Here is a 22,499-nt window from a genome sequence, read left to right on the forward strand (position 1 = left end):
TAGTGGGCCGCAAAGCAATAATGCACTCTACACAAAAGGCCTTGCAACGAAAAAGTTTTAGATCATCCGCATCAACATTACACATTGTCAAATGGAAGATGAACGAGAACACATATTACATTTGTTCGTTTAGTTAAAACCGATTGTTTTCTGTGTCCAAATGAAAGCGCTCGATGTATTTGTCGCATGATGCGTTCCGCTTCTAGTTACAAAATTTACACGACCTTTAACCTACTTATCAGAGGAACGACTTTCAGCTTTATTTAGCGTTGATTTTAGTCAGAGCGCTGTTGTAAGCGCACTCGTAGGAACACATTGGACACAGCCTGGCATTTGATTGGCCGCAGCTCGGCACTTGATTGGCCGCTCGCTTATCTGACTAATTCCATTGGTTCAAGGAATGGGCGTGCGCTCAATAGCCCGCCCCAACGAGTGTCACACCAGTAAGGCTCCGGTCTGATCCTCGTCCTGAAGCTCATTCGGTCCCGCGGTAGTCCACCAGACGCCTGAACGAACACGATGAGCGCTCGAGTTCTGGTCGGAGTTAAACGGGTCATTGACTATGCTGTCAAGGTACACAGAGATATTCCAATAAACCCTTGCAAATGCTTTTGTTTGTTTGAAAATACGTGGTCTCCAGACTGTTCGTGATGTCGATGTGAGCTGACTTTAGCCCAGCTGTGCTATTGAATGAGGTAATGTTAGGTGTGAACTGGGGCTTTAGATCAAGGTCAGTCTTGTAAGTTAACTTACATGGACATGTGTTTCTTCTCGTCCACGATTTTATTTATAACAAGACAAAACTCTTCGCATTATGATCTTTTGAATTTCTTTTTTTAGTTCAAAAATGAGCTGTTTTCACATTCAGTACTGTTGACCTCGTCTGAACTCGTTACTTCTGTAAACAAGTAACTTATCTTAGGTAGCTGTACTTCAGTAAACATGAATCATGTGGTTAGTTGAGGTACCCTGCTACTCCTAAAACTACTTTAAATAGAACTTTACAAATAAAACAGCAAGTGCATACCTCTTTAAATCTTTATTTATTATCTAACCTGTACATTTTATTGATTGATTTGCTGTTTTTGAGGTTTCACCTTATCTGTCTCAATTTTAGAGGGTATGTTTGAATTTTATAAACATTACAATAACACAATAAACCAGACAAACTAAGAGTAAAATATCACGCCATGCGCTAGTACAGTGGTTCACAGGCTGGTGCATGCAAACGCTGTTGATTATATTAGATCAAACATTCAAAACAAATTTATGTATTTGTCACAAAAGTGCAGATTTCTGGAATGTAAGAGTTATACCGTGCATTTTCACTACAGCAGAAGAAATCAGCCCCTTGTCATTGCCAATTTTGCGTCACTGTCGATCCCACAGTCCACCTCAAAAGCTTGGACTGAAATGAAAATGCATATTGAAATTTTGACATTGCATTTAGATTTCATTTATTAATTTGGCAGATGCAAAAGCGACTTACAAGTAGGAGAGCATTTAACATTTTGTCAACATGCTAAACAGCACTGATAGTTTACCAGGCCATGTTACTAGGAGGATTAAAGCTGAAGTATGCAAGGGAGAGAATGAACAACTTGAAAGACAACATGTTTTATTATTATATACTTCATGCACCCTTGTTGAACATTATATATACATCTATTTAAATATCAAACAGACAGGATGAACTGAAGGGACATGTTAGATGAATACAGATTGACACACTCACCGACACGTTGATGTAACTTTTTGATTGACGGGTTTTATTGAATTGGCTTGTCATCAATACATTGCCCAATATCATCATGACGGTCTGCTTTTCAAAGCAGATTGAAACAGACTTATGTGCTGGACATTGACATGGTTTATGCTTTGTTTTGACCTCAGCTGTGATACCTTTGCATAGAAATATTGATCCAGGAGTATTGCTAAGGTTGCTAGGGGACTGTGTGCTGACACCGCTTCTATTGGATCTGACTCCGTCTGTGTCCTCCATGCTACCCTTGGCTTAAGGTTTAACCTTAGTTTCATTTAGAGACCGGCTGTTATCATCTGCCAGTTCTGCATTGTAAAGTCATCTTGATCTAGCTATGTCGTTCCTTCATTTCTGTTTCTACTAAAGATCCGAGTCAAGCCGGACCACACTGGAGTGGTCACAGATGGCGTCAAGCATTCCATGAATCCCTTCTGTGAGATCGCAGTGGAAGAGGCGGTTAAACTCAAGGAGAAGAAGCTTTTCAAAGAGGTCGTGGCTGTCAGCTGTGGTCCTCAGCAAGCTCAGGTTGGAAAAGCATTCAGTGTACACAGCGTAAACTTATCAACACAGTTTTGCTGTGCCACAGTGTCCTGATGCGTCCTATCACAGTCGTGTCTTTGTTTGTAGTTGTCGTATGGAATCGGCTGCTGGTTCATTATTTTCTTTGTAGGGAAAGGAGATTGATCTACAGCTTATCAGTAATAAGAGTATTACAGTAGGGTTTATATTGCAGGAGACGATCCGGACCGCTCTGGCCATGGGGGCTGACCGTGGCATCCACGTGGAAGTTTCTGGGAAAGATTATGAAGCACTCGGCCCTCTGCAAGTCTCCAAGATTCTGGCTGCGCTGGCTAAGAAAGAGGAAGCCAATCTGATTATTTTGGGTAAACAGGTAACTAAATCATACGAACTGTATTAATATAGGACAGGACTGAATGTTCATCATAATTTAACCGGAAAGGTAATGTTTTTTAGGCCATAGATGATGACTGCAATCAAACAGGGCAGATGACAGCGGCTCTGTTGGACTGGCCCCAGGTCAGTTTTTTTTTTTGTTTTCATCGCTGCTTCGAGCATTATCGTTACTATTCCTGCAATTTGCTAAGATTTAATATCGTTTAAGTAATCAGATTTCAATTTTTATTGAAAACCCCAGACAGCCCCATCGGCCATGACTGTGTTAACAATACAGCACACCCTTAATGGCCGAACATAGTATTTTATAACTTCATTTTTTTGCTCATAGTTTAAACATTAAATGTCTTCCTGTTGACATGCATGTATACTGCTTAAAAAAAAGTGCTGTAACAGAACATTGCTATTCAACATAAATAAATAAATCAGGATTAAGAATCAGAACTGTCCATTTTATAATATTCATTCATTTTCCAGGGAACGTTTGCCTCCGAGGTGACCATGGATGGAGAGAAGCTGAAGGTGGTGAGAGAAATCGACGGTGGTCTGGAGACCATAAAGATCAAAATGCCGGCGGTGTTAACCGCTGACCTCCGTCTCAACACGCCCAGATACGCCACACTGCCCAACATCATGGTACGGTGATATCTACAAAGAACAGAATCCCTGCAGATCGTGTCTGATAACAAGAAATAGAAATAACAAGTATATTACATTAGCTAGCAAGTTAAAAGTATGTCTAGCCAGTATTATTTTGGGTTACCAGTAGAAGAATCGTCACTTAGCTAAATGCGACAGTTACACGACCCATTCAACAAACTGTATATTTAAAAAATTGATATACGGTAAAATTCAACAAATTGTTTATTTAATGCATTTATTATACAATGAAATATTCAAATAAATGAATATTCTTATAAATTAAATGAAATATAAACAGTTATGTTATTAGCAATTAGCTAGACCGATCAACTAACTCAGACCGGAAGTTAACTTCGGGCCAGGTACATGTGTCCGATCCTATAGGTCATGGATTCGATCTCTATGAAATTCATATTCTCATAAAAAATAACGCATAGATTGAATAGTTTTGGATTAAAGCATCAGCCAAAGATGACTGTGGAGAGGGAAAAGTTTGAGATGTTGTTTCCTACATTGTTCTTTATTTAGATGACGCCCAGTCTCATACTGTGGTGTTAATGATAATATTGGAGAATTTGTGGATTTATTAAATATGATTTTAATGACTTGTTATAAAATGGAATTGCATGGTTATAGGATTAGTTGTCCTCTTATGCTTCTACAGAAAGCTAAGAAAAAGAAGATCACTACTGTGAAGCCCGGAGACCTGGGAGTGGACGTGAGCTCACGGCTGGAGGTGCTTAATGTGGAGGAACCTCCACAGAGACAAGCTGGAGTGAAAGTGGAGACTGTGGATGATCTGGTTGGCAAACTGAGAGAAGCAGGAAAAATATAGAGGTGGCAGATGCAGAAGAGCAGAGCGGAAGGTGAGAATATAGATTTACTCATAAGTGACCCCCTGTTAAGGCCCATTGTTTTCATTCTTTTCTGCAGTTACAGGATTTTCTTACAGTCTTTTTTTTCTCTATGACATCTGCAGGTCTTTTGTCACTGGTGATGGAACTTATCTCAGACTTTGAGGCCAGTAAACTTGGCGACGGCCCCATCACAAATCCAGCCCGACGTAGTTCACCATGTCTGCTCTCTTTTGGGTTTTTAACCGCTGTCTGTTTTTGTGGATGCTGAGAGACGCTGCTCCTTTAAAAGTCTATCCGCCCCACAGAGGGGTCACCAGTTTTTCTGTGCAGTTTATATTGTAGGAGTCATTAATATGGTCGGACAGAATCTTTTTGAATGCACTGATCAGCCATCACGTTCACGTTGTGTAGATATCATTGGATTTGCTTACATCATCCTCACTCGACCTGAAGGGACGTGTCATTCGTTGTGTTATAAACTCATTGCAGCATGAATGATTCACACGGTCTAATGTCTGTCTTCGGGTTGTTGTAGTTTAAAGTTGAGCATGATTTTTGACCGGACAGTGTCTCTCAGCATCAGGTCTGATCAAAAACCACAAGCGCCTCTGGATGAGTTCTGATTGTACAGTATCATTCAATGACAATAAAACATGTCGTCTTTTTCATATGTATGTCATTTTTTTCTGACTTGTTTCGCTTTGAAAGCAGAACTTGGTGCTATAAGCCATTTTGATTTTGCTGATATTTTTGAGGGAGAGTTTTGGAGATATCTATTTTTTGTTAGTAGTACTTATATCAGGTTAATGGCATTTATTTTGTAGAATTCTGCACATTGTCCCCCAAATGGAACAAGCCGCTCTAGGTTGACCTCCCCACACAGTATAAATAGTTCACCCAAAAATTTAATTTCTCACCTCATTCATGTGCTTGAAAACTTGTATAACAAAAAAAAAAGATGTTTTGAGACATGTCTCAGTGGGTTTATGTGTTCATACAATTGAAGTCAATGGGGATCAATGTTGTTTGGTTATCATCATTCTTTAAAATAAATTTTATGTTCAACAGAAGACATGAGGGTGGGTGAGTAAATGGTGGAAGATTTTTTGGGTTAACTCTCACACAGAGAATGTTGTGAAGATATCTGGTATCTCCATATGTGTCATTTTGAACATTCATTGTATCGATGTTTGCAATTTCAACTTTGCTGCAAATGGTGCATTGTAAATAGTTACAAAAACAGACCAGTGGGGCTAAATGAAGTTGTATTCATTTGAATCCTGTACAAATTTGAGCGTGCACTGCAGATAACCCAAGCAAACTAATGAAATTGATCAAGCTAATGCATTAGATGTAGGTTTGGCTAGAAACAGTTATCAATAAATTGCGCTAAATTGCCCACTTTTTGCCAAGAAAACACCTTTCTTTTTCCTGACACAGACTAAACGTCTTTTACACTATATTTTTAGAAATGATTTGATTATATGAAATCAAGGTCATTCGACTTGGGGAAAAAAAGAAAAGGCGAATTAACATTGCTTTCTAAAATACAAGAGCCATCCACAAGGGGGCGCGTGACTTCCACAAAGACGAATCCAAGTCTTCGTTTTTATGTTTATTCAATTGATTGGTACTCAGTTTACGAATGACAATCGGCAACAACGATCCCCGTAAGTTTTTTATTCATTTTTTTTTTTTTCAGTTGTCAAACCCGTCTGCGATTATTCGATCCTGATTAGAAAAGTAACAGAGATCACATCGAGGACGCGGCAGCGGATTGGATGATAATTTACACCCGAATTAAACGCTGAGAAACCTAAAAAATGAACAGCATACAGCGAAAAAGAGTCACTTAAAATAGTCATTTTAACTACTTTTTTATATAAGCTGGCGTTGATTTGTTAATGTTTCTGGTTGGAAGGTTTTGCGCAGGTGAGACGCACCTGTGCAGCTGGGGGAGGAGTCTGCAAACATTTCTCAACAAACTGCGCTCAAGGAATTCTCATCTGTTGAGATGCAATGGAGTAACATGACTTCACCTAAATCATCATGTAAAGTAAAGCAGTGACTATCAAAGCTTGGAGAACTCTATTTCCTTTGGCTTTGTCGATATGCAGACGCTTTTTGATCTGATTGTTCTTCTTTTCTGTGTTACAGGTGAGGTAAAACCTATTACTGCTCAAGGTTGTATAGTCGTTATCATTTTGTTTGTCTTCAGTAATGCAAAAATAAAAAAGCCATAGTTTTTGAAGCATTCCTTTAAAAATCCCAATGTGCTCCAGAAGCTAGATGATGTTATTATAGTTAATAACAATTTAAAGAACAACCGCATTTTGTGTGTGTGTGTAATTCACAAGGTCTGCTGTCAAATATGATAATAAAGTGGTAATATAATATTAATAGCTATCAAAAGTGTCAGAATTTCCAATGACAAGAATGTTATTGCAACATACTGTAACTTAAAACACTTGTTATACACTTTTTTCCAAATAAGTATCAGCCAATGGTAACTTAAACGTATAATTGTTTAAATTGTGATTTAGTGTGATGTTGTATAAAGTGAGAAGAACAGAAAAATGATGTCACCTCAGGCCAAATTCTGTACTAATCATTCTGTCCTGACGGATGCTGAGATGTTACATGCTAATATATCTGCTTACATAGTATACTGAATTTTCAAACACTTACGAAGACAAATGCATAAGAAGACGGAACATGTTTGCACAACAAGATTCGTGATTAATGGAAATGACTTTATTCATTCATAACTGATGCTTAGGGTCTCGAAAGCTATTTTTCTTTCCTATAATTAGGTTTTCAATTTGCCATTGATGATTTGCAGTAATGTAATACATCCCATTACGGAGTATCGCCTAAAGAGACAGGCTGGTATGATTGCCTTTTTTCCTCTTGTTATAGGTTATGTGTGCGATCTGAGCATCTCCCCGACGCGGCCCGTGTCTGTTGATGCTCTGGTTGGCAGCGATGTGACCCTCGCTGTATCTCACAGTGGAGCATCTCAGCCGGTGGTCACGTGGTTTATGGAAGGTGTTCCTGTTGTAATATGGACCGTTAGTGACTACACGTCTCCAGATGTTGCTTCGGATCACTCCAGCGTTTTGCACGTGGACCAGAACGGATCTCTCACGTTCCGAAACGTGTCACTTCGTTATAATGGAACATACACTGTAGAAATGACTAAAATAGGAGAGACGAGAGTTAGCGCCACATTTGATCTCTTGGTCTATGGTGAGTATGGAGAACCAAGTCATGTAATGATTTTTTGGCCCTTTTGTTTCCTAAAGATTGTGTCATTATTCTAGTTTTATGGTCCCTGGAAGAGTGCTGTGTATAGTTTCATTACTTGAGCTTGAAGATTCAAAACGTTTTTCAACAGATATCATCAAGAACGTGTCCCTGCACACTGTTCCGGTTGAGGCCGTTGAAGGTGCACGTGTGTTCGCGTTTCATTACAGCACAATGCAAGGTGACGCCAGAGAGGTGCGGTGGTTCTTTAATGGAGTCCGGCTGGACAATGGACCTCATTATTCCATCAATGGAAAAAACCTCACGATAAACCAGCCCAGCAGAAACGACACGGGACGATACGCTGTCGTCCTTACAAACCCGTTCAGCTCTGGGACACATTACAGAAATATTACAGTTCTGTGTATGTATTACGTTTAGTAACATTTAGTTCAATAATACATGGTGCATGAATGTACATCGAAAGACTGGGGAGGTTATTACATCAACAACACCACCCAGAACACTTCCGCATACAATTATATGGATTTTTTTAGGTTTTTGCTTAAATCACTCGATTCCTGTGACTTTAGCCGGTATGCCATCCAAAGGCTTTTATTTTCGCCCAACAATAACCCCTTTCTCCTCCGGCTGCCCTTAGATGGACCAGATATGCCGGTTCTCATGGTCAGTCCCACAAAAGCAGTCTTTGTTTCTGGAGATTCTCTGTTCCTGTCCTGTGCTGCCGAGGGTCTGCCGGCCCCCTCTGTCACGTGGATGTTCAGCGGCCGCTCCATTCCAGCATCATCAGGAGGGACCGTCAATCTCACAGACGTTACAACAAGCCAAAGTGGCGTATACACCTGCGTGCTGATCAACCCGAAGACCGATGCACAGATGAAGAGAAACATCACCATACATGTCTATGGTACGCAAATCTAACGTCTAGATTTAAGAAATGCGTGTTAGGATGTGCGTGTAAATATTTGTGATGACTAATATAATGACGAGGCCATTCCAGGTTTTTATTTAATCAGCATTTCTAGATGTGTTGTGGTCATTCCAGTCTAGTGTGCAGGGTGAGTTTCAACAAAATCAAACCTCAGGAGTGACGCAAAGTCATCCAACAGCAATGTGAAAGACCGACAGCATGACAAGACGCATGAAAACTGTGATACAAATCCAGGTTGCCACATAAAATATAATTGTTGAACTTTTCCTAAATACGTGTAGAAATAGGACTGTTGTATTGCTTGAAAGTGACTATGAACTTGTTTTCTTTGCTGTATTTGAGGTCTGAAAAATACAGAGCATCTTTTCCGTTCAATGTTTTGTTACATTTAGGGTCTGTATGTAAATCCAAACCAAATCGAAATAAAGAAAGGTATTAAGAAAGCTACACTAGAAAATAACTTCTTAAAGCGGTTAAAGCACAAAAAACAACCAACAGGATTAAACATTTCATTATCGTAAAATTGCTATGGCTCTAGGAAGCTCCCATACTTTATCTTCATTTTCTAAATAAAAATTTGCAGAAAAAAGATTTCTTTTTGGATTTCTTGCTGAAAATATATCTTTCTGTGTATATATACTTACTATAGAGTTTTGTAAAAAAGCATTTCTATTTATATTATACTTTGTACTGTATGTGACAAACTACAACACATATCATATTTGTTTGTATCACAATATATTGTTACATCCCTATTGATGATGTGTGTTTCTGTGCAAAAAAATCTCTAATCAACCTCATTTACATGTGTCATATCTGCAGTTTTTTTATAAAGCCCATTTGGACATTTTTAAGCATATCCAAGTCATATTTACAAACAGTGACTGTTCAGAACAACAAGGGACTTTTTGTTTCTGCGTTTATTTCCAATGACTGACTCATGTTTCATTGTGACAGAAATTCCCAGCGGTGAGCCATTGTGCTCCGTTCAGGCCACGAATGAAAACCTGGGCCTGCAGTTCCTCTGTGTGTGGCCAGGGGGCGTCCCAGAAGCACGTTTGTCTTTCCCAGACTTGAGCGTCAATGACAGCGGGGAGGGAAACTTCAGTATAACTCCAAATGACATTCCGAGTTTAAATGGAGAGGAAATCATTTGTAAAGCAGACCATCCTCTCATTCAGACACAGTGCAGCATCATTCCCCGTAAGTAATACTTCATGAGATATTACTAATTCTCTTACTCATTCAGCTTGGTATCCATGCAATTTGTAATTTGTTAAATATTAGTTAATCTGTCGTTTACAAGCGTAAGCTTTGAACTGTGGGAAATGATTTTACGTGCTCTGTAGAGAAGTTTGTCCGTTTAGGGCCACTGTAGAAACAACATGGTGAATTCCTTGTAAGGGGACTGGTGGTGTGTGATAGAACTAGCTCATTCTAATGTAATAAAAACATAACGCTTCATTATGTAAGGTCTTTATACACCTCTGAACACATAGTCATGTATATTATATTGCATTTCCGTCAATAGATCTTTCATAAAATTGCACATTGGACCTTTAACGCATGTACAGAAGAGTACGTAAGGCATCCTGCAGTTTTACATTTCCAACAGAGATGGCGATAGAGGACGGATCGATGTCATGAAACTGTTTATGTGCAGGTGGTCCTGTAGATTTCCTACCTGTTATTTTCACCACCATCAGCCAGGATGAGCAGACGACCGTTGCGGTCCACTGCACTACCGAGGCGTCGCCCGAAGCCGTCGTACACTGGTTCAAAGATGGGCACGGACTGGAAGATGCACGCAAATATCAGATCAGTACGAACACGTCTCAACTCTTCATCCTTGATTTTAATGTCAGTTCTACAGACCTGGACGTCTACACCTGCACAGCCATCAATCCTCTCGGCAGCGAAACCTCGAACGTCACACTGCTCGGTCTGAAAGAGAAAATTCTGCTTACACGAGCAAGCTTAATATGAGTTGGGTTTAAAAACAGATGACGTGTTTCTTCATTTCTCCCTTTTGTTTGTTTATTCAGGCCCTCAGATCTCAGATTCTAGTATTGTCCTGAGTGACAATCGAACAGAAGTAACTTTGAATTGGGATGTGCCTCCTACATCGATCGTTACAGGTATATAAACACGGGTTACTTATTTATGATAATACACAACTGATAGATTTGAAAACGATGCTTTTGCATCTACAGGCTTTGACATCCAGATGAAAGGCCCAGACCTCACTGGCTCCCAATTTCGCACCATCCAGATGATGCCGGGCTTCACCAGGACCACCAACATCTCCGGACTCGAGCCAAAATCTTCTTATTTCTTCAGGATCGTCCCTCAAGCGGGAGGAACCACAGGAGAACGATCCGAGGAGCATCGGGTTCAACCAGGTTCCATTGCTTCTACATCTGTTTTAAAGTAGACAAAACAAACCATATGAGGTTTCAGAATGAAATTCAGTGTTGATGTTTTTACTGTACAAGACAAGTGGGTGGTAGTTTAATCAAATAAATATATATGTTTAGGAGGCTTTAAATATCCATACTGTAGCTTTGCATACACAAAACAGACTGAAACCTCAATCGTTATACACTGAAAAGTCTTTATGCATGTATGTAACGCATGTTTATGATGTTTGTGTAAGATGCTGGTCTCAGAAGGGCAGTCATTGCTGGGATCTCTGCTGTTCCGTGCAGCATCATTCTGCTTCTCTTTGTCTTGGCTTTCATCTACTGTGGAAAATGTGGTGAGTTTTGCTCCCTTCTGTTCTCTTTTTAGTCTTTATATAGATATGATAGAGCAATCGGTTCTGACTTCTCTCTTTTCTACTCTTTCAAAAAAAAAACACCTTAGCTCTGTATACTGTGATAGGCTGTATGAGACCAATTTTCTTTTATTGCACTTATGCTTTTTGTTGTCCTTATGTTGTTCCAATTGCTTATGTTGTTCCAATTGCTTCCATTGTTTCCCTCATCTGTAAGTCGCTTTGGATAAAAGCGTCTGCTAAATGACTAAATGTAAATGTAAATTTATCAACCATATTGATTTAATACAGCAATATGGTTTTATGTTCTGCAATTAAATGTAAAAAAAAACATTTTTCTTTCTAATTTGCGAAAAATGTTGTCGGTAGTTCACAGAATGACATGATCGTTTTAGCTTAAAGTGACCCAAAAATGAAAATTCTGTCATCTTTTACAAACCTGTATGACTTTCTTTCTTCCGCTGAACACAAAAGTAAGTTTAAAAAAGTAAGCCGAACAGCACTGGACCCCGTTCACTTCTATATGGACACAAAACCAATGCAAGTGAATGGGGTCCAGTCAAGAACATTTTTCAAAATATCTACTTTTGTGTTCTGCGGAAGAAAGAAAGTCATACAGGTTTGAAATGACAAGAGGGCATGTAAATGATGACAGAATTTTCATTTTTGCGTGATCATTCACTTTAACACTTTAACGCATGCTGTATCTGTAAGTAATAAATTCAGGAAACTAAAAATAATTTTGGAGTGGTCACTTTCCTGAGCTGTATGTCACCAAGAACATTTAAGCAAAAAAACATACAATGATAAATAATATATATAATAAAAGATGCATGAAACTGCTGTTGTAGTACTTGCTAGTTATTATAGTTTTGATTTGAGTTTTATTCATATTTTAAATGAGCTTTTATTTTTAGATTTTGATTTATTGGTTTATTTTTAATGTTGCTATATACGATTCATTTATGTTTATTTTATTTTTTGTTTATTATTATAATTTTACTGCTTTCTTCAGTTTATTTTTGAGGCAACGTTTCACATTTTCCTTGAGTTAAGTTTTTCCTGTATTTTTAGGTCAATATTTGATTTGATTTCAACAAACATGAACGTTTTCAAAGTTTAATTTGAGTAAACTAAAATAACCTTGGCTGGTACTACCGTATTCTCCATTCTGATCAGTCAGTGTAATAATTATTGGTCATGTAGAGCACTAATTCTGTACAATGATCCTCTTCCTCAACAGACAGAAACCCCAGATATCCCATATCAAGAGCAGTGGAGAAGGTACGTACAGTAGGCTATATAAAGACCGGTTTCAGATTCCTCGGCTGGTTCTTTATTTTTCCACAACGTTCTTTTCTCTTTTCTGTAGGTGATCTGTCAGTCTGCTGTGAATGATCCTCATCATTGTCCTCCTCCTGAGTACAGACTCCAACCGGTACCTTCTCTCGACTCCATTTGATCTCAAAACCGTATCAATGTGGCTCATCGCTGACTCTTTCTTGTGTTTTTCTTGTGTTCAGCCTGAACGCTGGACCGCTTTGCCTTACGTGAACACTCATGTGAGAAGAGCCACCACTGTGTGATTCATCATCATCATCATCATCATTTATGGACATAATGTACCCAGTAAATTCACTGATGGACTGATTTTACAGCTGTGAGCCGGTGAGTTCACAGCGTCAAGAAATGTGTCTTTTCACAACGTAAATGCTGCCCGATAGAGGAAAATCACAATCGGGTCATATTTTTATGAAAGTTTGATGCTTTATGCAACTTGAAAACAAGCTTTCATCATATACATCAGCGTTGAAAACTTTCTCCTACCTTGATTTACATCAGTAAGCTTATAGGCCTAATAATGATCGATGTGATTTTATGAGAACTGTCAGAAAATGATCAGTAGTTTTTTCCCCCCAGTGTATATCAGTGATATTTGATCACATTTATTGATTAAACATGTTTGATGATTGATCTTTTTTCCCCGGAAGAGATCTCAGTGTCTGACATGATTGACTACCATAGTTGGAACATAATTGAACACAAAATGAGATATTTTGAAGAATTTAGGAAAGGGCACTTTGACTACCATTTTAATTGTTCCTACTAAAACCTAATACCGTCGCCTGTAGGCTATGTCAGGTCAAAACGAGTCAACTTCATGCTGTAGAAAATCATCTGTTGTGTGTTCACGACCACTAACGTGTGTGTATTCGGTCACGGTGTGTAGCCGCGTCCGCAGTGAATCCAAATGTGACCCGCTCAGGCGCTCACCTTGTGCTGAATGAAAGTGCGCGCTTCAGCATGTTGTATTGACAGCAGCAGTAATGCAGCCTCTGCACATCCACAGTTCCAGAATGACCAATACAACAACAAAAAGACTCGATGGTCTTCTTTTATCCACCCTTCCCCATCCGAACCCTGAGCGCGCAACCGTCACGCGCCTCGGGCGCCCACAAGCGCATTTGTTCTGTTTTAATAGATTTTGCCACCATCGACAGAAAAGCAGAGAGGATAACTTTTTGGAATTTGGCCTAGCAGGTCCTCTTTGACGTTACGCTCGCGGCGGACTCTCACTTTCTCTCTCTCGCTCTTTCCCTCCGGGAAGGTCCACGCTTAAGCAGGTTTATTTTCCTGAAGACCCCAGGTAAGAATCATCCTGACATCTTCAGCCGAGAAGTCACCGACTGATTCAAGTGCGATGGCTTTCAGGATGAAGGTGCACGGCCATCAAAAGATAGACTGACCTTTTGAATTTGTAAAAAAAGTTGTGTTTCTTCAAAACTTGTTGAAGTGTAGTTTTATGTCCAGGATCCAAACATCTATGTCTGCAGTTCTTTTCATGGTCATTTTTTTGTTAGAAATTGTATTATCAGCATAACATTTTAAGTTTTTAAAGATTTTTTAAAGAATGTCTTTGTATTCGTTATTTCCCTCTGTAATAACTTGACTTTTTGTCTTTATAAAGAGATGTTATTTTGAGACTGATTATAAAACCTAAAGTGTAAACCCATTTTGGATTTGTTTTAAAACATAATATTTTGGAAGCTATTAGGTCCAGAATCACTTTCTTGGTAGTTTTTTTGGGGGTCATTATGTTGTATTTTACATGTAACAAGTACACTTCTGTTTATATATTGTGTGTTTTCACTGAATGTTGTTTGTGTTTATGGAAAATGAAAGACATCAAGATTACAATCACTTAGTAGTGTTAATGCTGTTTTTCCTTGTAAAACTTTGATGTTGCATTGCTTTTTTGTGGTGATAACAGTGAGTTTCAATCTGTAATTCATAACACTGAGCTTTCCATTAATATTAGTCAAGTAAATGCCATTAAATGGCAGAGAGCGCATTTAAAGGCATAGTTCACCTAAAAAAAATCTGTCATCATTTATTCACTATCATGCATGTAAACCTGTATGTGACTCTTTTTTCTGTGCAACACAAAAGAAGATATTTTGAGAAATGTCTTAGTGGTTTTGTGTTCATACAATGGAAGTCAATGGGGTTCAGTGTTGTTTGGTTATCCACATTCTTCAAAATATCTTCTTTTGTGTTCTGAAGAAGAAAGAAACGCATGCAGGTATGAAATGACATGAGGGTGAATAAATACATTTACGAGATTTAAAAGAGATTTCTGTGTGTAGTTGAGCAATTGTTCACTTAAATGTATCTAATACGTTTACCCGGTGTGTGTTAAGTCGCCACAGTTTTCCTCAGGATGTACAGTTTCATGGGAGGGGGTTTGTTCTGTGCCATCGTGGGCAACATCCTGCTGGTGGTCTCCACGGCGACGGACTACTGGATGCAGTACAGGCTGTCGGGCAGCTTCGCTCATCAGGGCCTGTGGAGATACTGCATGTCCGGCAAATGCTACACACAGACCGACAGTATCGGTGAGCGACTTTGTGTCTGTGGTTACACAAATATGACTTCTCAGAAAGGTTTAAAGTGATGCAATTTCCTAACCGGTTTAACTCGGATATAATGTCAGAAGAGGAAGTTGAATCATACAGTATGTAAAAAAGGAATATTAAAAATAAAAGTGTGGTCTTAAATAATAAGCTAGAGTTTTATAAGGGTTAAGGGTTCCTGATGAAGAAACGTCCATTTTTCAGCGGTTTGTGATTACTGGATGATGATTTTATGAATCATTTGACAGAGGGACGGAAGGTGTTCTTCACTCTTTCTGTGTGATTCCAGCTTACTGGAACGCCACCCGGGCCTTCATGATCCTGTCTGCCATGTCGTGCTTTGCTGGAATCATTGCAGGAATTCTCTCCTTCGCTTACTTCTCCGCCTTTGAGAGATTCAACCGTTCCTTTGCTGCAGGAATCATGTTTTTTGTTTCCAGTAAGTCATTTCTCTTTAGGTCATTTGTTTGCATACACATGTTGCCCAATAACGTCTCGTAGTCGCGCTTTACAGGAATCAGAAAACAAACCTTGAGCATGTTCTGTCTCTAACACGGCAGGTTTATGCAGATCTAAAAAAAAAAGTGTTCATGTTTATTTTAAATCTGATGGCAAATGTGGTTGTCTGCTTCTTCTTTATCCAGAAGCATCGACATAACCTCACACCTTCAGTGATGGTGTGAACACTATGACGTCTAGCTTAGTGTAGTGCTTATTAGTGTTACAGACACGAAAGATCACACAAGAACTCTTGCATATGAATAAAATATGAGTATTAAGTTGAATTTAAAGCAAGTTAGACTTTACACCTCTCTCCGAGATGTTCCATAATAATGTAGTTTAAAAGCTGCCTTAAACATTTTCATTAAATCAAACTGGCCTTCCTTAAACTGAAATTATATTAAACTGACATTTGTAATCGAAGAATGTGTTAAAATGACTAGATGTGTTTGTTTTCACAAAAACTCATTTACAGTCATTTCTGTCGTAAACCCAGTCATCTTAAATAATCCATATGTTTTATATGATCAAGATATGAAATCATAAACATAACTCTGTATGTAGGATAAATAAAAATAGACCAAAGCGTTATATATATTTTTAATCTCGATGATTTCTCTTCCAGCGCTCTTTGTTCTTCTCGCTATGGCAATCTACACGGGGGTGACCGTCAACTTCCTCGGAAAGCGCTTCGGCGATTGGCGTTTCTCCTGGTCGTACATACTGGGCTGGGTGGCTTTGCTCATGACATTTTTCGCAGGTCAGTAAAGATCGGATACAAACACAGAACGCCCGAGAGCTGTTATCTCGTGAATGTTGTCTCTTTCTTCAATATCTGTTTTTAAATCCATGTTGAAAACTTACCTTTTTGATCTAGCGTTTTATCATTGACTACTTTTATTGTATTGTTTTCTTTGAGTAATTATTTTGTGTTGTCTTATTTGAACTGTTTTTATTGTGCAGCACATTGATCAACCCATGGTTGTGTTTAATAGTGCTATATAAATCAAATTGACATTGACATGAAACAAACGTGTTTTGTTTTTTGCAGGTATATTCTACATGTGTGCCTACAGGATGCATGAATGCAGAAGAGTGGCCGGACCTCGCTAGAGCCAATCGAAGCAAACATAGATTGTATATTAAGGTGTGCATGGCTTGGTTTCACAAACTGGGTTTAGATTAAACCAGGAGTAGGTCTTAATTAGGACAGTTCTATCATTCTATTAATGTGACTTGAAATAAAACATTTTGGCAATTCCAGCGTTATGGACGTGACATTTTGCGTTATGGACGTGACATAAAAATGCTCAGAGAATGAATTTGTTACGATTATATTGAACCATCTGTTTATATTTTACTGAACCCTTGTGATAGAGTCTAAGCATCAAAAAATCAATCTATGAAAAAAATATATATTTAAAAAAGGGAAATAAACACACGTTATGGATGTGACAAAAAAAAGGACGATAAACTTTGTAGGATTTCTATAAAATAAAACGCACGCCCCTGAAGCAATAATACCCAATGAATGGAGAAGGGCTGCCTCTTTATAGAACATAAAATAGTTAGTTACTTTATATTCATTTTCATGTGTCCATTTATGAGGAATATGTAGCGTTATGGATGTGACAATCCTGAAAATGGCACTTACCTGACTATGAAAAGTCATGCACTAAAAATAAAACAAATGCTTTACAAATTTGAAGAGAGATCTCACATGGGTATTTGAACCACCAAATGTTAAAATCTGTAGTAAAAACTGCTGGTAAAAACTTGGTTTTTACCAGGTTTTAAGGTTGACATTTTCGCGGAATTGCCCATTACTGGTGGGCATCTTGAAACAAAACAATGGCACTATTTTATGATCCTCAGGTAAGAAAGCACAAATACATGAATTTTAATCTGGGAATAAATTGCCCTTAGATCTTGTCTGTGAAACCAGGCCTGAAAATGAGACCGCCAATCTAATCCTGTTTAAAAAGTGAAAGTAATTGACACAAGAAGTTTGCAACGTTTCTTCAATCTTTATTCACCCTTACATCTGAGATGTAATTATATTCCATAATCCAAAACTCAATGATGTTTCACGTACAGACACAACATCTCAAATAAATGTTCCGATTATTCACCTGTCATTCTGTGTGTTTATTGTTCGAGATACATCAGCTGGATGCATATTTACTTCTTTAAGCTATAACTACTATATAGTAAACATTTTTACAAGGCAACATGTTAAATGCTACCGCGTTTTTAAGTTGTTTTGGAGAAAAGCATCTGGTGGATAAACTAAATGTCATTTTTCCAGATGAAATAAATTATGTGAATTTTAATAGCGGACTTTAAAACCCTGGCCAACCTAAGCCCAGTCTGGGCTTGAGGACTTGCAATAGTTTTCAAAATATAAAACTGAGATTTAAGATTGAGGTTTCTCAAGAGACGAGAGAGGTTATTTGAGCTCATTGTTTATGAGAAGCAATTATTTGCTATGTTGTACCATTCAAGAACAAAATTTGAAATGCAAATTTAAGTTATTGATTCTTTAAAAATGGATGAATATTTTAAATTGTATAATAAAATGTACTATTGAAAACACTATTTAAACAAACCACATGACTTGCCATAAAGTCACGTCATAACATTGTGATGAATGACAACTAAGACGAATATGTTCAAGGAACCTTCTCATCAAGTTATAAAACCGTCAAACGTTCTACTTACAATGTACGTACAAACATTTTTACACCAATGTTTAGCACAGTGGTTCCCAAAGTGGGTGCCGTGTATGAATGTAACGTTACTGCACATGCTCTTAAGCAGTGGTTCTCAAACTTTTCCGTTGTAAGGCCCCCTTTGTGTTAAGTGCATCGCTTTGCGGCCCCCCATATAAAGACGTATAATCTTAAACTTAGAATTTTAATTCAACCAAAAACATTCAGTTATACAATGCTGGAACCTCAATTCGTTTGGTTGGTGGTGTCATTTTTCTGATGTTTGATTGCATAAAATCTATGATAAATTTCTATATTTCATAAAATGCCACAAAATCTGTGGCCCCCCTGGATCCATCTTGGGGTCCCCCAGGGGGCCACGGCCCCCAGTTTGAGAACCACTGCTCTTAAGATTGCTGAAGGCGAACAGAAATGAGACTTATAGCTCCTGCTTGGAGCTCGTCAGAAAAACGAGTGAAACACACACACAATCACAGATATTTACCAAATAATACGTCATTAATAGCGGTTCACTTCCTCGATTTGGTACGATTGCGTTCATATCAGCAGCAAAGCGTACTGGAGTTCACGTGAACCGCACCCAGACCTCTGCGGACTCGGGTACAGTTCGCGGGTGTGCGCCCGGGTTCAGAAGACAGTTCACATCACCCAAACGAACCGATGACGTTAATCGAACCCGGGTGCGCACCAAAAGTGCTAATGTGAAACCGCCAGACTGCGCCGTCAGTGTGCTGTTGCGGTTTTCAATTTACGTGAAAAACAAAATGCGCCTGTCAGATCCACAGTCTACCCCTGTATCAAGAGACTGTGCTCCCAAAAGCATTAAAATACCCATAACACAGTTCCATCACGCACGGGTATTTTAGTTTCCTTTTTAGGTCGTAAGGTCAAGTTTGAACAAAGCAAATAAGAACCTAAAGAAAAATGTAATGCGAGTTGTTTATTAATATTTAAAGAATTAAGTATCAATCTTTATTCTAATGTCTTTTGATCCAATGATTCCCACATACAGCAAATGGTTCATATCAGTCTATAAGATTTGTTTACGCGTGTCATGGAGTTGTAATTGACAGCTGGTTAATTGAAATGATTTGTTTCACCTCATATAACGTCCGCTGTAATGCATTTGTAATAAATTCATGCAGCTGTTTTATACTTCATTTGTTGTTTGCTCATCTGGATTTCATTTTATATAGTATGTATGTACGCATGTACATTTAGTTCAATCAGGGTTGGGGTGAACACTACAAACGGGTGCCTTGCCTTCAAAAAGTTTGGGAACCACTGGTTTATCGTGTAATATTGATAAAATGCTCCTTTAAGAAGTGCCAGAGTTTTTTGGATAACAATTTGTAACGTGGCTCATCTCAGCCGTTGTGTCTTTGGCTTTCCATTGTCTAAAGCGCATCACCTTCAAAAAAGACATTCTGGTTGTATCGCGGAACGTTGAGGAGGAGAAGTAGAAGACGATGGGATCCAGACATGTGTTGAGGGTGCTGAGCAAGAGCGTGTAGTATCTCCACTCCGGACTTTTGTTGCTGCTGTACCCCACCAGATGAGAGGTGTTATACGGTAAAAAACACAGAAGAAAAATACTCAGCGTGCACAACGCCATGCCAATGGCTCTCTGCTTCTTCTCTTTGGTTATGTGAGGTCTGGTGTACAGAATGTAGATACAGTTGATGTAACAGAAAACACAAACCAAGAGCGGCACCATGTACAGAACCACGAAAAACTCAAGGCGCACCGACAACAAAATCCTTTTCTGCTTTTCTGTGAAGTCCTCGTAGCAGACGGTTTTTGGAGCGGTGCCGTTCGCGGTGCCATTGGTCTCTTGCATGTGGACAGTGATAAATACGATGCTGCAGTGAGAGGCAGAGATGAGCCAGATGAGAACGCTGCCGGCCGTGGCGTACATCGGCCTGCGTCTCTGTCTGTATTTGAAAGGAAAGGCCAGGCCTAAATAACGGTTCACGCCGATGGCCATGAGTAACAGGGAGCTGGTGTAAATCGTAGTAAAAAATACATAGGAAGAAATGGAACACAAGGTCTGCGGTAGGTACCACTTCATGCCCACGGCGGCCTCGTACATCTTGAAGGGCAGGAAGATGAGGAAGAGGAGATCAGAAACGGTCAGGTTGAAGAGCAGCACGTCATTCGGACTGGGTTTGTCTCCCAGTTTCTTAAAGAACGTGCACATGGCCAGAAGATTGGCTGGTAGTCCGATCAGAAACGAAAAAACGTAGACGGACAGAATTACCCACTGGTTTACCATTTTGTAAATGGAAGATGTCTGGGGAAAAATGAGAGGTTCATTTGCATTATATCACTGTATATTATATTGTATTATATTATGTATTTTTATATGTTTTTTAAGTACAATCAAACATACTTGAGTAGACGTGAAAACATTTCACATTTAAAAATAGCACACACTTAAAGTTTATTTTAAGAACCATTTGTGACCCAGTCTGTGAAAACCCAGCTAAACTCGTTTTTTGGTGATTTACTGTTTCCAGCCGACATAAAATCAACCATCATGTTAAGAACATTCTGTGAAAATATAATCTTGATATCTTTAGAAATTGAAATTATAGTCAAATTAATGGTTGAAATTAAACTCGCTTGTTCTCTCAGAATTATATTTTGAAACTTTAGCCTGCACGGTTTTCACAGATTGGGTCCCATTTCTTTCTTTGTTTATAATCTTAAAACCCCTTTTCCACTATGAAGAACCTTTTGTGAAACAGATTCTTCAGATATGAAAGGTTTTCTATGGAACCTTTCGGCCAAAAATGATTCCTCTATGGCACCTTTTAAAGTGAAAGTTAAAATGACTTTAATAGCTCATTTTATTAATTGAACATTTCTGGCAAAAAAGAATTCGGAAATCCATGTCCAAGTCCATGTTCATACCTATTCTTACATGTGTTTACAAAATTGATTTATCGAATAGGCCTATATGAAATTATATGTGTAAACTAAAAAAACACGTATTAATTGTATAATTCATATCAAATCGGTCAAAAAGTATGACAATGTTTGTAAGGTTGAGCATGCATGCACACAGTCATGTGGCCAAAGATAGGCTATAATGATTTTGAAATTTCTCAATGCACTACAGTTAATGTTTTTACATTATTTTGTTTTTACATTATTATTATCATTACATTTCATTTCATGGTTTATTTATGTTTTTATTATTATTATTACGTGACATCATTTGTTGAGATTAGAAAATTAAATAAATATATTTAAAAAGCTTCTTGTACTTGCCACAAGCGTCCCACTGTAGTCTGCTTTCTCTGGACAGTTTTATTCCCATAGAGGTTACTAATGGATGTATTGATCACAGTTCAGTGTTTGATGAGGAGATTCTTATGTAATGTGTCTTGTGTAATGTATTCTTATGTTTGGATTATACTGTAGACGTTAGCCACAGTGTAAAAGCTAAAATTTAACTGAAATGCAAAACTCAGAAGGCATGTTGAATAATATCAATATTGAAAACTAAAATGCAAATCTAAACGCAAACAAACATTGTTGTAGCACATTTGGCTTCAAAGAAACTGGAAATAGTCCAAAAGTACTTTTCCATTTCATTTTCATTCATTTTGGTTTATCTTACCTTGAATTGGGTGATGAAATTACAGTTGCTCTGAGATAATAGATAATAGGCTACCAGATAAAAGAACGGTACAAGACAAGTGCATATTACAGTCAGTCATGCGTCCCAGTTTCTTTTTACTTTTGACAGGGTTTTAAGATGAGTCAGAGAGATGAGTTTGATAAGCGGATGTTCAGTTGACCAATTTAACATAGGACCCCTTTAGGAAGGAAGGAGTTCTGCAGTGTCATATTAATATCTTTGCATCTCTGAATGTTTCACTAGAATGACTTTCTCTGCCAAAATAACCTTCTATAGAAATGTGACGTTCAGTAAAGGTTGTCTAACCTATAGCAACAGTGACCATGGGGGTGAAGCTACGTCCGGTCAATTCTCATCTGTGGTCTGGAGGCACACCCACAGTGATGTGACGCAGGCTTTGTTCTTGTGATTTCAGTGGCCACATGGTGTGATAAGATCAAATGTCACAAAATCGCCACCATTGTAACTGATGACGATTGTTGTCTTGTCAAACATTTAATCTACACGTCTTGTTGACTAAAATAACTACATAGTCATTTAAAAATGAGCATGC

General features: G+C 38.4%; 4 protein-coding genes across 4 annotated transcripts; 3 read left to right on the forward strand and 1 right to left on the reverse strand.

Annotated features, from left to right (window-relative positions):
• Positions 1-457: 457 nt before the first annotated feature.
• etfb (electron transfer flavoprotein subunit beta) lies at positions 458-5,080 on the forward strand. The gene is made up of 7 exons (XM_057340004.1): positions 458-573; positions 2,129-2,287; positions 2,496-2,654; positions 2,738-2,800; positions 3,155-3,313; positions 3,984-4,185; positions 4,299-5,080. Exons 1-6 carry the CDS (start codon positions 520-522, stop codon positions 4,152-4,154), a joined length of 765 nt encoding a protein of 254 aa, XP_057195987.1. The 5' UTR covers positions 458-519; the 3' UTR covers positions 4,155-4,185; positions 4,299-5,080.
• Positions 5,081-6,110: 1,030 nt separating this feature from the next.
• vsig10l (V-set and immunoglobulin domain containing 10 like) lies at positions 6,111-14,076 on the forward strand. The gene is made up of 12 exons (XM_057340139.1): positions 6,111-6,333; positions 7,096-7,425; positions 7,574-7,846; positions 8,084-8,350; positions 9,332-9,577; positions 10,038-10,316; positions 10,420-10,512; positions 10,588-10,776; positions 11,031-11,132; positions 12,394-12,443; positions 12,523-12,588; positions 12,674-14,076. The coding sequence occupies exons 1-12, from the start codon at positions 6,288-6,290 to the stop codon at positions 12,734-12,736; spliced, it is 2,004 nt and encodes a 667-aa protein (XP_057196122.1). The 5' UTR covers positions 6,111-6,287; the 3' UTR covers positions 12,737-14,076.
• Positions 14,077-14,319: 243 nt separating this feature from the next.
• On the forward strand, positions 14,320-17,693 carry lim2.5 (lens intrinsic membrane protein 2.5). The gene is made up of 4 exons (XM_057339163.1): positions 14,320-15,046; positions 15,354-15,503; positions 16,191-16,325; positions 16,617-17,693. Exons 1-4 carry the CDS (start codon positions 14,872-14,874, stop codon positions 16,676-16,678), a joined length of 522 nt encoding a protein of 173 aa, XP_057195146.1. The 5' UTR covers positions 14,320-14,871; the 3' UTR covers positions 16,679-17,693.
• Positions 17,694-19,615: 1,922 nt separating this feature from the next.
• si:ch211-231m23.4 (free fatty acid receptor 3) lies at positions 19,616-20,572 on the reverse strand. Its single transcript, XM_057339699.1, has one exon. It carries the CDS (start codon positions 20,570-20,572, stop codon positions 19,616-19,618), a length of 957 nt encoding a protein of 318 aa, XP_057195682.1.
• Between the last annotated feature and the right edge of the window lie 1,927 nt (positions 20,573-22,499).

Source organism: Triplophysa rosa, linkage group LG8 (assembly GCF_024868665.1).
Source record: "Triplophysa rosa linkage group LG8, Trosa_1v2, whole genome shotgun sequence".
NCBI classification, from domain to species: Eukaryota; Metazoa; Chordata; class Actinopteri; order Cypriniformes; family Nemacheilidae; genus Triplophysa; species Triplophysa rosa.